Genomic DNA, 16,247 nt, shown 5'->3' with positions numbered 1-16,247 from the left:
GCGAGGGGGAGTACCTACCTACGTAAGGTAATTAGCTGGATTTGATTAACATTACTCTGTGAAGAAGATATTTTCTGTGCTACGAATGTATTTTGTTGTTTATTCTAAATAAATGGTTGTGTTTAACATAGGGAGTGTGTGTTGTCACTTAACTACCTCGACACGTAGATTACCATCCTGGTCATAACGTCTCATGGCAGGGTTATTTGGTATTATTAAGATATTTACCTTTTATTTCATTAACAAAGAAGAGGCTTGAAACCAGTGCTCTAACATTAAATACCTTACTCTATGCCGATGATCAAGTCATAATTTCCAATTCAGAGGATAATTTACAAAGAGGATTGTATACATTAAATGAAATATTAAAAGATTTTGGGATGGAAATTTCAGCACAAAAATCAAAAGTAATGGCATTTTTAGGACAAGACCCAGTGAGAAGTAAGATAATACACAATAACCAATGCCTCGAACAAGTGCAAAATTTCAATTATCTGGGTTGTGAAATATCTTATCAAAATGAAAAAGATGTGAACAAGAAAATTACCAAATTTACACAAATTCTAGGAATAATAAACAATACATTAAAAGCTAAATTAGTACAAAAATCTACAAGAATAAAAATATATAATACACTAGCATTACCCACCCTTCTATACGGAAGCGAGATTTGGACATTAAAGAAAAAAGACATGAACAGAATCAAAGCAACGGAAATGAAATTTTTCAGGAGAACAGCAGGATATACTCTTTTAGACCGAAAAAGGAATGAAGAAATTTTAGAACAATTAGAAGTAGAGTCAGTAGAAGAAAAAATCACCAGATACAAATTCAATTGGCTAGATCATGTAAGAAGAATGGAAAATTCAAGAATCCCAAAAATTATGATGCAATATAAACCTAGAGGACATCGTCGATCAGGAAGACCGTTAAGAAGACTGCTAGATGGGGCCGAAACAGGTCTACAGAGGCCTAATTCGTGAAGGATGATGATGATGATGATGAACAAAGAAGAGCAACCAGACCCAGCGACAGCACACAGTTACGTTGCCCTTCGAGATATTTTTCTGACTTACAGCTAGACGAAAATAAATATCAAAGGTCCTTTAATAACTGTCTATTTTTTAAACCCAATGCACAATAAAAAAAATTACATCAGGTTACATACATAAAACACATATGCGACTAGCGCTTTCGCTATTAAGATAGCGTCTTCAGGTCTGAATTGCATATTATTAAGTTTTCCACATAAAGACATAGATGGAAAAGTAACATATGAAATTAAGGTACACGACGTGAGAGAATTACAATATTAAAATAACAGTGCAAAAAAGGCAAAGTAAAAATGACTTGAAAACAGTCGAATATTTGTAGTAATTCAAACCTCTATAAGGTCTAGACATTAAGATCATAAAAAGTATGCCTTGAGATAAAAGACTGCAAAACATATGTGGAGCTATACAATGTAACAGACAGTTAAAAGAGTAAAAAATTAAAATATTATTTGCATCAGTCATCACGATGTATGAAAAGGCAGCGCGTAGTGAAATCTGCAAAAATCAATAAAAAAAATTATAACGAAGGAACCTATGCGGATCAAAAAGATAATGTAACGATAAACCACTTACGAGAAATTTGAAATAGTGGAAAGAGGCGATGTTGTCTGGTCGGTTACGTGGTGGTGACTGGTGTTAACTTGTCGGACCAACATGCCTTTCAAATTCAGACTTACAGCTATCAAGACTCTGAAACTTTCACATGCACTTACATAAGTCGCCATCAATGTGAGTCCCATATTCGGCAGAGATAGCAAGATCTCGGAACTGAGATTTTGGAACTGTACTCCTAGTCGGAACCAGTGACAAATCCATCACAGCGTCAAAATCACAAATCTTCAAATCACACCCATATACTGAAGTAAACATCATGAATTGTGAGGTTCATGCATATTTGCTAACACCTAACGTCACAAGAAATAGTCACCAAACATCAGGCACAAATCACAAGTGGACTCACTTGCCACCTTAAGTAATTGAAATTGACGCCCAACCTAATATGAGCTGTCAATTACATCAGAAGAGGATATTGTAAGAATTATCATTAGTGATTAAAAAACTCAAAGCCGATATTTTGTGAACGTAACAGAAGAATTGGGAGAAATAAATTCACGCTGGACTATAGGATGAAGACTTGGACAGCATAAGAGCAACAATCATTTCCCCTGGTGATGCCACATCAGCCAGTAAGGAAAGAGAGAACTACCGACCAACAAACACACTTCATTAAATGCACTCACCTCAACTTCACTCTTCATGATGGGAAAGTCGATTGGCACAGGAGTTTCCTCAAATGTCATCTCTGATTTGAGATCGTAGCTATGGTCCATACATTCCATCTTTACTTCAGTCATGTGCAGATATAAAGAATTTCTTTCCTGCAAACACAAACCGTAACAATTATGTAATAAGCCATAACTAGTAGTTCTCGAAAAACCAGGGACTATTTTTAATATCTCTCCACTATATTATTACATCCCCGTGTTAACGAACACACATACACTTACTCCAAAGTCAGTAATAACAAAATTTTATGACAAAGCTCGTTTGTTTGTTTTATTGTTCACAATCCTGTCCGTTCTTTAGTGAAGAAGTTGGATGCGAAAACAAGATTCACTCTCCTTCCCATGTAACTAGCAGTCAGTTTGAGGATGCTACTGGAGAATGCACGAGGATGGAAAAAGAACTAATGTAAGTAGTAGTCTTCGTGATTTGTGTTTTTAAATAACAACTGGTCCCAAGAAATAGACATAAAATATATCGAGTTTCACTTAATAAAGTAATTTAAAAAGAATAATCTAAGTAAACGCAATTAAGTATCTTTCCTAAACCAGGTGCAGTCCACATCTGTGGAGTAACGGTCAGCGCGTCTGGCTGCGAAACTGGGTGGCCCGGTTCGAATCCCGGTCAGGGCAAGTTACCTGGTTGAGGTTTTTCCGGGGTTTTCCCTCAACCCAATACGAGCAAATGCTGGGTAACTTTCGGTGCTGGACCCCGGACTCATTTCACCAGCATTATCACCTTCATATCATTCAGACGCTAAATAACCTAGATGTTGATACAGCGTCGTAAAATAACCCAATAAATAAAAAAAAACCAGGTGCAAACCGTAGGTTTAGCCACATTACACAGGGTTATCTAAGAGTGACCTACACTCAATACTAGATTATGAATTAAATTAAAACCAGATATAGCAAATATTATCAGTATGGATGAAATCATGGAAATGTATCAGATTTAGTGGATACTGAGCATTGCTGTTCCTGTGATAAAATCGGGGAGGAAAAGATTGACGAAGGATATAAGATGAAGAAATGGACAGCATGGGAGGACCAACAATCGTATCCCCTGGTCACTGAATGTAGCTGCCATATCAGCAAGTAAACGATGTAGAAAGAACTACCGACCAACAAACTTCATAAACCACACTCACCTCAACATCTCTTTTCACGACGGGAAACTCAATTGGCACAGGAGTTTCATCAAATGTCATCTTTGATTCCAGATCATAGCTGTGGTCCATAGATTCCGTCTTTATTTCAGTCACATTAAGATCTATTATATTTCCTTCCTGCAGAGCAAAGAACAAAATATTTTTAAAATGGTATCATATTACGTAGTTCTTCACGGAAACTCAGTGTTTCTTTTTGAAGTCTGTCCACTCAGTTCTTATTAAAATTTATGTCAAAGAATGCATCAAAGAACGCACGTGTACCCAGTCCAAAATCAATAGCAAAAGTCGGCCTGGGTGGTACAGTTAGTATAGAGGTGGTCTTCTGTTCGCGAGGTTGCGGGTTCGATCCCGGCCCAGGTCGATGGCATTTAAGTGTGCTTAAATGCGACAGATTCATGTCAGTAGATTTATTGGCATGTAAAAGAACTCCTGTGAGACAAAATTCCGGCACACCGGTGACGCTAATATAATCTCGGCAGTTGCGGGAGTTGTTAAATAAAACATAACATTTTTCAATAGCAAGACTATTACTGCGAAAAGCCTCTAAAGCAGAATCTAGAAGAATAACTCTGTGACATGATATTGTTATGTTAAATTACATGGTTACTGCTTTTATATTTCCACATAGAAACACACTTCACTTCCGAATGATTTAGGCCTATGTTATTAAAGAAAATGTACGTCAGGAAGTGTGAAATATGTTTCAAAACAAGTTATTGCATTAGATGTTTCTTCTGAGAGTAATCAGTGCGAGAATATAGTAGAGTTGAATCGAGCAAATAATTATGTACGACATCTGATAACTTTCCTTATATTACTACAATGAGGCAAGTTCGAATGGACGCTATTTCCTACTCTGTAACTCAAAGTTATGACCAAGGTAAGAAATAAATCAGTGCCATATTTTAAGCAGCAACATCTCCTTGCCGATGAAACTAATAGCAAGCCACCGCAAACAAGCTATTCTTCCAGGTTAAGAACTGAATTTGCCAAATGCAATATCCGAGGAGTCTGCATGGGGGAACAAATTTGATCATGAAACTTTAAACATTTATGATACCACAGACCACCCAGCAATCTGATGAATTACAGCAACAAAATAGGTGGCGAAAACTGGTTCAGCGGACCAGATTTAGTGTCCAGTAAATATCAGACTTTGACAATCATCGCATAAAATGCGTTCAATGGGATTAATGTCCTAAGTGCCAGGATCCCTCTGCTTTCTGTCTTCGTGAAATCAATCAATCCGCAGAAAGATTTTTTGTTCATTTTAAAGTACGCAGATTATACGAACTTGACATTGCAATTTTGCGAAGTGGTTGCAAAATAAAATACAGTACCTATGTTCCGAATTAAGTTTTGTAAAGATTAGTGTTAATGTAGACTTACCCAATACACGAGCATCCCTTACAATTATCTATTAAAACACATTTTATTGTGCTAAGACTTGAGTTGGTAACGTTTAGGTCAACTTAAAAAAATAATGTTTGCAGAGGATAAGCGAGAATTATCCGTTAATATCCCATTCAGTGGTCATATATTGATATAAGAACGATGGATATGAAATAACTTGTTCCAATCTACGATACAGATAAACAATTCTTTGTGGCAATATACAATACATGAATACGAGTAAATGAATGAATGAAACAATGAATGAATAAATGTATGAAAGAATGAATGAATAATTAAATGAATAAATCAATAAATGAATAAATAAATAACTAAATAAATGAACGAACTAAAAAAAATAAATATATAAATGGATCAATAAATGAATAAAAAATAAATACATAAATAAATAATTGAATAAGTAAAGAAAGAAATGAATAATTTTTTTTCAATAACTACAGTAAATGAATAAATATATAAAAAATTGAATAAATACGTGGATAAATTAATAAATTAATTTACAAATAATAAATAATTGAATAAATAACCAAAGGAATACATAAATAAATAAATTCATGGGTAAATAAATGAATAATAAATGAATAAATAAAAAATAACTACATAAATAAACAAACAATAAATAACTACATACATAATTTATTAAATAAATGAATAAATAAATGAATGAATAAATAAATAATTGAATAAGTAAAGAAATAAATTAATAACAAAATATATCAATAACTCAATAAATGAATACCTAAAGAAATAGATGAATAAATAAATACAAGAATTTAATAAATAAATAAATTGATTAATTAATATATGAATTTATAAATAAATATACAAATAAATAAATAAGTGAATACATAAATAAATACATGAATAAATGAATGAATAATGAAATGTAAATAAATGAATAAATGCATGAATGAATATATATATGAATGAATTAATCAATGAATAAATGAATTTTTTTTATTTTAATGGGTTATTTTACGACGCTTTATCAACAGCTTAGGTTATTTAGCGTCTGAATGAGATGACGGTGATAATGCTGGTGAAATTAGTCCGGGGTCCACAACCGAAAGTTACTCAGCATTTGCTCATATTGGGTTGAGGGAAAACCCCGGAAAAAACCTCAACCAGGTAACTTGCCCCGACCGGGAATCGAACCCGGGCCACCTGGTTTCGCGGCCAGACGCGCTAACCTTTACTCCACAGCTGTGGATTGAATAAATAAATGATTACGTGATTAAATACACGGTGTAACAAAAAGGATGGGGGGAAACTTACATTGTTGAATGTATACGATAATAGAAGCAAAAAAGTCCCAGTAAACATGAGTCCGCAAACGAGCCATTTGCGAGAAAATTAGGACTATGGTTATAAGCCGCCACCTTTCTGATACATCCTATATATGAATGAATGAATGAATGAATGAATGAATGAATGAATGAATTTTTTAATTTAATTTTATTGGGTTATTTTACGACGCTGTATCAACATCTAGGTTATTTAGCGTCTGAATGATATGAAGGTGATATTGCCGGTGAAATGAGTCCGGGGTCCAGCACCGAAAGTTACCCAGCATTTGCTCGTATTGGGTTGAGGGAAAACCCCGGAAAAACCTCAACCAGATAACTTGCCCCAACCGGGATTCGAACCCGGGCCACCTGGTTTCGCGGCCAGGCGCGCTGACCGTTACTCCACAGGTGTGGAATGAATGAATGATAAGTAAATAAATAAACAGCTGACACCACTGTTTACAAGAAATATCACGGTTTAGTATGTTTTGCTCCAGAGACTCCTATTTTCAAACAATGAACTGATATTTTTCAACATCCATTGCAGTAGTTCTGACGAATTGGGATCAAAATCAAACACGTTTGGACGACAATCTCGTTCTGACGTATTTGTGCGGCAACTAAAGAAGAGAGGGCACTATAACTGCTTCCATAAGATAGCACGCAGTTGTTTGTTCTGAATGAGAGTTCTTCAGAATAAGCATCCACTGTAACCATAGCCTAACTTCACTTATGGCCTTTTAGCTTACTTCCCAGAATCTGCTCTGATAGTATTGCTCCAAGCCAGTCTGTAGGTTTATTGTAGGAGTTTGGACTTGGCAAGTTCTCGAGTCATGGAAGCTGGGATTCCTCAAGGATCAGTTCTGGGACCTACTTTGTACTCCATTTACGTACAAAATCTTCCAAAGAAACCTGAATACTTACATATGCTCTATGCCAGTGATCACCAAAAGCTGTGTCGCGACACATGCTCCTGTCTCCACTCAAGTGTAACCATGGCATCATACCCCCACCCTCTGTTTACAGCCTTCACTTCGATATAAAACAAGACATTTATCAGCAGCGGACGTACACATGTAATGTTGCAAGTGTGTAGGATAATATGTTTCGATATTTTTTCCAAAACGGATGATATTTAAAAACTTAATTTTAAGGAGCATGGGAGCAAAATTATTTCTTTTGTGCAGATGACAAAAATATGAGATACTTAAGTTGTTGTAAAATTTTAAATGAATTATAAAAGAACAATGTGCGTTGTCATCTTGATATAAAGACTACCACGCCCTTACCTGTAAATTGAATATTTAATTAATAAACGAACAATAAAAAGTATCGGCTTCTATGTTTTAATCGGAGTAAAATACTTCGATGTTTCTTTTTAAGTAGGCCTATGTAGTGTAATTTGCTATTTCGTGACCAGCCTGGTACGTTTTTTCTAATTTAAAATATCTGCTGATGTAAAGTATACGTTCTTTTTATGGTAAAATAAGAAAGTATATTATATTTTATTAATAATACAAAAATAATGAATAGGAGGATAAAAGTTAACATGGAAAAAAAAGTATGTGTAGTTAATAAATGGAAGAATGTTATATTGTTTTTGGTTTTTGGTCACAGTCCGTCTCTGCACTGTTATTCGCTGCATTACCTGAGGAGATACCCACTCCACCCCTCTTCCTGCGATAGTGGTGTGCGGGTTGCATTTCTATTACGTCACAATTTCGTGGTATTTGGCAACAACTGCTCTATGCAGATGACACAGTTCTCTATACAAGACATTATAATATTATTTTCGCCTGTCAACAAATGCAAGAAGCTCTTGATTTACTTACACAATGGTCTACAAAATGGCGAGTAAAGATTAATGGAACTAAGTCACAGGCAGTGGTTTTCACTAAAAGATTCCCACACTTACCAGAAGAACTCACAGTTCAACAACAAAACATATCTTTCAATTCGGCTGCAAAATATCTCGGTGTTTATCTTGATAGAAGACTGACTTAGAGACAACATATAAATTTAATCAGAGACAGAGCTTTTCATCGTTTCATGCTGCTGTGTCCTCTTTTCAAAGGTCGCATCTCTCTTAAAGTCAAAATTTTATTATACACTTGTCTGATCCGTTCATATATGTTATATGCTTGTGAAATTTGGTCAAATACTCATATACGTCATATTAAAAGACTGGATGGAATAAAAAGATCAGTATATAAAACAATCACGGGAGCAGACTATATCAGTAACTCTCAACTATATGAGTCACTAAATATAATGTTATTTAGTGATTATATTGAAAATGCCAGAACAAAATTTATAAAATCTGTAAGAACACATCCAAATCCATTGCTCAATAGTTTAGTAATTTCTCGTATTTAATGAATGAGTGATTTCTTGTAAAACACTTCACTCTTGGTGAAAGTGTTTGAATGTAAATTGTATTTTTTATACTGAATCATGTACTATGTTACGTACATCTTGTAAAAAGTATGAGTCCATTTTGCGACCTGGTACTTAAATAAATATACATTTCTGAAGAAAAAAAAAAAAAACATCATTGAAAGTTCCTCCCCATGCAAACAGACAGTCAATATGAGGTTGTTATTACAGAGTCGAAGAGGATGGCAACAGAACTCTGAAGATACCTTTGCGTATTTACCACCAAATATGTCCCAAGAAGTAGACACCAATCATGAGCATTTTAGCTATCAAAGGAATTTAAAAAGAACATTAAATAAGATGTTGACCTCCTAAACATTACCTGCGATAAATAAAAAATTCAAAATAAAATTATTTAGTGAACATTCAACATCTCAGACTCTATCAGAAAAATTGGGTGAGGAAAACTCAAGGACTACAGAATGAAGAAATTTATAGCGTGAGTACAAACAATCGTACCCATTGATCACCTGAATGTAGCAGCCACCCCAGCCAGTAAATAACAAAGAGAGAAATAGCGAGCTGCACTCACTTCAACTTCACTCTTCACAACGGGGAAGTGGATTGGCAGAGGAGTTTCCTCAAATGTCATCTCTGATTTCAGATCGTAGCTGTGATCCTTACATTCTGTCTTTACATCAGTCACATGCAGATCTAATATATTTCTTTCCTGCAATACACAAATCATAATAATAATTTAATAAATCATATGTACTTGTTCCCGAAAAACCAGGGACTATTTTTAATATCTCCCCCACTCTATTATTACATCATCATGTCAAACAATACACATATACAGACAGAAATTACATAATTTTATGAAAGGCGTGTCTAGTTTGATTTTATTGTTCATAATCCTGTCCATTAGTGCAAATCACAAGTTTAGACACCTCACACGAGAATACTGTACGAAATGGAAATATAAAAATTGGAAATTTATCTTTCGGAGAGGTGGAGAAGCTCAAATATCTTGGAGCAACAGTAACAAATATAAATGATACTCAGGAGGAAAATTAAACACAGAATAAATATGGGAAATGCCTCTTATTATTATTATTCGGTTGAGAAGCTTTTATCATCCAGTCTGCTGTCAAAAAATCTGAAAGTTAGAATTTATAAAACAGTTATATTACCGGTTGTTCTGTATGGTTGTGAAACTTGGACTCTCACTTTGAGAGAGGAACTAGGTTAAGGGTGTTTGAGAATAAGGTTCTCAGGAAAATATTTGGGGCTAAGAGGGATGAAGTTACAGGAGAATGGAGAAAGTTACACAACATAGAACTGCACGCATTGTATTCTTCACCTGACATAATTAGGAACATTAAATCCAGACGTTGAGATGGGCAGGGCATGTAGCACATATGGGCTAATCCAGAAATGCATATAGAGTGTTAGTTGGAAAACCAGAGGGAAAAAGACCTCTAGGGAGGCCGAGACGTAGATGGGGAGATAATATTAAAATGGATTTAAGGGAGGTGGGATATGATGATAGAGAATGGATTAATCTTCCTCAGGATAGGGACCGATGGCGGGCTTATGTGAGGGCAGCAATGAACCTCCGGGTTCCTTAAAAGCCAGTAAGTAAGTACGTACCACAGGATTAAGTGAGAGTGGCTCCATTCCACACTGGACTGCCAATTAAATTAAAGCAGACATGCTAAAAATTATCAGTGGGAATGATCTCATTAAAATGTATATGATGTAAAATGCGGTTGAAAAGATTCACGAAAGATATAGGATGAAGAAATGCACAACATCAGTGCGAATTTTATATTCCTGGTCATCTAAATGTAACAGTTACAGCAGAAAGTAGATAACATAAAAAAACTAGCAACCAATTCAGTTCATAAACTGCACTCATCTCAGCTTCATTCTTCAAAATGGGAAAACCAATTTGCATAGGAATTTCATCAACTGTAATCTCTGATTTTAGATCATAGCTGTGGTCCATACATTCCTTGCTGATTTTAAGTCACGTGTACATCCAATATATTTCCTTCCTGCAAAGCACAAAACAAAACGATTTTTATAAATTACAACATGTGGTTGTACACGAAAAGGCAGTCATCCTTTTTGTAATCTGTCCACTCTATTATTATTATTAATCTTGATGTCAAAGAATGCACATGTACCCAATCTAAAATCAACAGCGAACTATTTCTGTGAACAGCCTGGTAACGGATAATGTAAAAGAACAGCTCTATAACATGAGATTGTTATGTTCAAGTACATGCCTATTCTTTTATATATACTAATGGAAATACAATTCACTAAGAATGACTTAAGTGATCACAAAAAATGTATGCCAGGAAATGTGAAACATGCTTTCAAATGAGTTACTGTAGGTATTACATGTTTCTTCTGAAAGTAATCAGTACTAGAAAACAATAGACTTGTTCTCTTAAATGCTGTTTCAAACAGACATTATCTACATGTGACATCACTCCTTCCATTAATATAGTGAGACAAGTTCGGATGGACGCTATTTAATCTATAACTCAAAGCTATGGCCAAGATAAGAAATTAATGAGTGCCGTGTTTTAAGCAGCAACATCTTCAAAATGAAACTAGTAACAAGCCATAGCAAACAAATCATTCTTCCAGTCTATGAACTGAACTGATCACGCATAATAGGCTATCAGTCTTCATTGGGCAGACATTTCGTCATGAAACTTGAACCATTGTATGATACCGCAGAACACCAAGCATTGTGATTAATTTGAAGAGCTACAATAGGTAGCAAAGTCGGCTAGGGAGATCATCTCGATAATAATGTGATACCCCTGTACTGTAATGGTTAGACGAAAATGCGCCAGTGTTGAGGCCAGCAGTTGGCAGGTTGGCATTCTCCCTGTGTAAGCTGTTGCAACCAGGGATATTATACGATGTTTTTCCGCCACAGGATAACTTACATTGCTATGAACTGCGCATTCACAAATTAAATTAAAATAAGTAATTACTATCAATATAGGCTACCTCAGACAAAGGTTTCTGCTCTTCTATATCTGTATTATTACTTCTTTCTTTCGTAAGAGGGGCCATGTCACGTTCCATCTTGATCACGTCCATCACAACTGAAAAAGAAGGTAACAAGGTGCTTAAATTGGCATGCAATATGCAATAGTTAGTTAGTGGGTTTAAAAAGAGCGCATCAGCTACTATGCCTATTTGCGCCCTTTCCTAAAATTCTTCAATAAACAGAAACACATCACAATAACCAGAATATTTAAAAGAACTAAAAGCGTTGTCACGGTTAAAACGAGGTTCACAAATGCAGTTTAGCAAGGTGATGCATAAAAAACATACAAAGGAGCAGTTCTCAGACCCTAGGTAGTATTTAAAAACAAACAAAAAAAATAATAAAACAAATGCCACCAGAAATAAATTATCTGGCGCATTTATAAAATATTCGGATGTAAAATGTCCGAAAGTCAAGTTTGTTAAAAACATATACTAAACAAAAGTAACCTCCGGATGTAAAGGATCCGGAGGATAAGTAAAACGGGTCATTAAAAAACTAAATCACCCTGTCAAGCCCTGTATTCGATAAAAATCTCAGAACTGCATTTGTACAATTAAAATCATTTCCAAAAGTGCAAAGTAGAGTTGGTTGAATTCCATACTGCCGACAGACCTGCTCATATTTTCTACAGTGCAATAAAAAATGTCCCACCGTAAGTGGAACAGGCCCTATATCACACTCCGGCTGAGGCTCGCCATGTAGGAGATGGCCATGTGTCAGATGACAGTGGCCTAACCTCAACCGGGTGAGTAATACCTCCTCGTGTCGTGACGCTCTTGTGGACGAATCCCAAATTCTAACAGTATTCTTTATTCTTCGTAATTTATTTCCCACTTGTGCAGACCATTCTCCTTCCCATTGCCACCATAACGTATGTTTCAGGTAATTTTGAATATCTTGCCAGCTCTTACGCCAATACACCTCGGAACCATTCATAGCACCATCCCTTGCTGCAGCATCCGCTGCCTCATTACCAGGAATGCCAACATGATCCGGAGTCCATACTACTCCAATCTCATTATCAGAGGTTAGGAGAGTGTGGAAAATTTCCTGGGTTCTCATCACAAGCGGATCATCAGAATTCAAACGCTGCAGGGACTGAATGGCGCTTAAAAAGCCAGAGCAAATCAGGAATCTGCCTCGGGATTGTCTAATTTAAAATAATAAACCTCTATAAAAAGCATATAGTTATGCGGTAAGAACACTAGTGTACTGGCTCAATTTATATTTAAATATCAATCCATTTGCAACAAAGGAACAACCAACACAATCACTTATTCGGGAACCGTCACTAAAAATTAATTAATAATTTCGAAACTGTGAATAAAGTTCACTAAAACGAAGTCTATATACAAAAGATGGTGTTAAATTCTTAAAACTTCGGCTCTGACTTACATCAAACATGGGACGTCGCATAATCCACAGTCTAACCACCACCTGCGACTACAGAGACGCCATCACAGTACATACGATATTGAATCACCTTCATTCTAGTCGGCATTGGACACTACCACAGATGGTCCAACATAGAGTAATTGTAACAATATTGCACATGTTTTAATATTTTTGTATTTTAATAACCTTTGACCATGACTCATATAGCCCTTGTTTTAATATTTTAATCAATTTATGTTCAATATTTATCACCATAGAGACATATAATTTCAACTGATTCATCTATTTTGTACTATATACACATGTACCAATTTCATTAATGTAATTAGGCATATAACTTTTTTGAAAATGGCTTATTCAAGCCGAAAACGTTAAAAACTGAATAAACTAATGTGACAAGTATTATAACAACCAATATTTGTTAAACAGATAAGCACACACGGATCCTGATTACTCCTAATGTTATTGTATTAGCTTATCGGTCCTCACTATGCCTTTTAAATTTAACCTAATCTAACCTGTCACTAAAATCCTAAACTAAAGTCATCTGTGAATAAAATCCTAAACTCACTAACATAACCTAACCTATTCTGTCACAAAATTCTAAAGTAACCTAACTTAACCTGTCACTAAAATCCTAAACCGAAACTAACCTAAGATAACCTGTCAATAAATTCCTAAACAAACATAACTAACGCTAACCTGTCACTAAAATCATAAATAATCTAACATAATCTGTAACTAAGATTCTAAACTAACCTATCTTGTCACTAAAATCCCAAGCCTAACCTAACCTCTCACTAAACCCATAAACTAATCTAATCTCTCACTAAAATCCTAAACTATCCTACGATAACCTGTCACTAAAATCCTAAACAAACCTAACCTAACATGTTACCAAATCCTAAACCAACCCAACCTGTCACTAACATATGAAACTAACCTAACCTGCCACTAAAATCCTAAACTACCCTAACTCAACTACCTAACTACCCTAACCTAATGTCACTAAAATCCTAAACAAAGAACCTAGCCTGTCACTAAAATTATAACCTAACCTAACATGTCACTAAATTCCTACATTAACCTAACCTAATCTGTCATTAAAACCCTAAAGTAATCTAACTTGTCACCAAATCTTAAATTGACATAACCTGTCACTAAAATCATAAACTAACATAAACTGTCACTAAAATCCTAACCCAAACTAAACTGTCACTAAAATCATAAACTAACCTAACCAGCCACTAAAATTCTAAACTAACATGTCACTAAAATCTTAAAATAAGCCAAATTAATAACCACTAAAATCCTAAACTAATCTAACCTGTCACTATAATCCTAAGCTAACCTAACTCAATCTGTCTACTTAAATCCTAAAATAACCTCACTTGTTCCTAAATTCCTGATCTGTAACTAAAATCCAAAATTAACATAATCTGTCACTAAAATTCTAAACAAACGTCACCTAACTTGTCACTAAAATTCTGAACTAACCTAAATTAACCTCTCACTAAAATTCTAAACTAACCTAAATTAATATATCTCTCAATACATAAATTAACCTAACATAAACTATAACTACTACTCAAAACTAAATTAACTTCTCACTAAAATCCTAACCTATGCTGTCACTAAAATCAAAAACTAACCTAATCAGTCAATAAATCTTAAACTGACATAAATGAACTTAACCTGTCACTAAAATACTAAACAAACCTAACATAACATGTCACTAAAATCCTAAACTAACCGAACCTAACATGCTACTAACATCCTAAACTAACATAACCTGTCACTAAAATCCTAAACTAACCTAACCTATTACTAAAATCCTAAACTAACCTAATATATCACTAAAATCCTAAACTAAGCTAACCTGTCACTAAAATCCTAAACTACCCTAACCTAACCTAATGTGCACCTAAAGTCCTAAGATAACTTAACGTAACCTAATATGTCACTAAAATCATTAACTAACAAACTAACCTCTCACTAAAATTCTAAACTAACCTTACATGTCACTAAAACCCCTAACTAACCTAAACCAATGCCACTAAAATCCTAAAGTAACTTAATTTGTCACCAAAACTCTAAACTAACCTAAGCTCCTAACCTGTCACTAAAATCCTAAACTAAACTAATCTAATCTAAACTTTCACTAAAATCCTAAACTAACCTAACATGTCACAAAAATCCTAAACTACTCAAACCAAAACTCTCACTAAAATCCTATACTAACCTAACACAATCTGTCACAAAATCCTAAACTGACCTAACATGTCACTACAATCCTAAACCTATCCATACCTGTCACTAAAACACTAAACTAATCTAACCTAATCTGTCACAAATCCTAAACTAACATAACCTAATCTGATCTATCACAAATCATAAACTACCCTAACCTGTCACTAAAATCCTAAACTAACCTAACCTAACCTAACCCGTCACAAAAATCATAAACTAAACTAACCTAACTTAAAATGTCACTAAAATTCTAAACTAACCTAACCTATCACTAAAATCCTAAACTAATCTAATATAACCTATCACTAAAATCTTAAACTAATCTAACCTGTCACTAAAACCCCAAAGCAACCTAATCTAACCTAACCTTTCACTAAAATCCTAAACCAACCTAACCTGTCACTAAAATCCTAAACTAACTCAATGTCACTAAAATTCTAAACTAACCTAACCTAATGTGGCATTAAAATCCTAAACCAACCTAACCTAACCTGTCACTAAAATCCTAAACCAACCTAAACTTAATTTGTCACCAAAATCCTACACTAACCCAATCTAACCTGTCAGTAGAATCCTAAACTAAACTCATCTGTGAATAAACTAAACTAACATGTTACCAATATTATTATGGTGCTCTTGGGCAAAGTTCTGTACAGCAAAACACATCAACTTTTCATTTTTAAAGATTCATTCTTTTCTTATGTAAGGAACACTTTTCTTCCACCAATTTACAAGACTCTTTGCTTAAGGAATAAGTACGTCCTGTCACTGTAGTAACATCCACTTCACACAGAACATCACAAATGTCATTATCAGGCCACACCTGTGGAGTAACGGTCAGCGCGTCTGGCCGCGAAACCAGGTGGCCCGGGTTCGAATCCCGGTCGGGGCAAGTTACCTGGTTGAGGTTTTTTCCGGGGTTTTTCCTCAACCCA

The 16,247-nt window shown here is 34.9% G+C and overlaps 1 protein-coding gene across 2 annotated transcripts in view; it reads right to left on the bottom strand.

Moving 5' to 3' along the window:
• LOC138693407 (zinc finger protein 235-like) overlaps positions 1 to 11,716 on the bottom strand; it is a 30,674-nt gene extending 18,958 nt beyond the window's left edge. The window contains exons 1-4 of one of the 2 annotated variants that reach the window (XM_069817353.1): positions 11,622 to 11,716; positions 9,178 to 9,315; positions 3,490 to 3,627; positions 2,297 to 2,434 (exon numbers count right to left, since the gene is read on the bottom strand). In XM_069817353.1, the coding sequence (XP_069673454.1) occupies positions 2,297 to 2,434; positions 3,490 to 3,627; positions 9,178 to 9,315; positions 11,622 to 11,714 (507 nt within the window). In that variant the 5' untranslated portion in view covers positions 11,715 to 11,716. The remainder of the gene's footprint in view (positions 1 to 2,296; positions 2,435 to 3,489; positions 3,628 to 9,177; positions 9,316 to 11,621) is intronic. The other variant, XM_069817354.1, reaches the window with a different exon arrangement.
• Between the last annotated feature and the right edge of the window lie 4,531 nt (positions 11,717 to 16,247).

Source organism: Periplaneta americana, chromosome 17, assembly GCF_040183065.1.
Source record: "Periplaneta americana isolate PAMFEO1 chromosome 17, P.americana_PAMFEO1_priV1, whole genome shotgun sequence".
In the NCBI taxonomy this organism is placed as follows: Eukaryota; Metazoa; Arthropoda; class Insecta; order Blattodea; family Blattidae; genus Periplaneta; species Periplaneta americana.
Note: the sequence above shows the minus strand (reverse complement) of the source record. Positions and strands in the feature narration are given on the sequence as shown.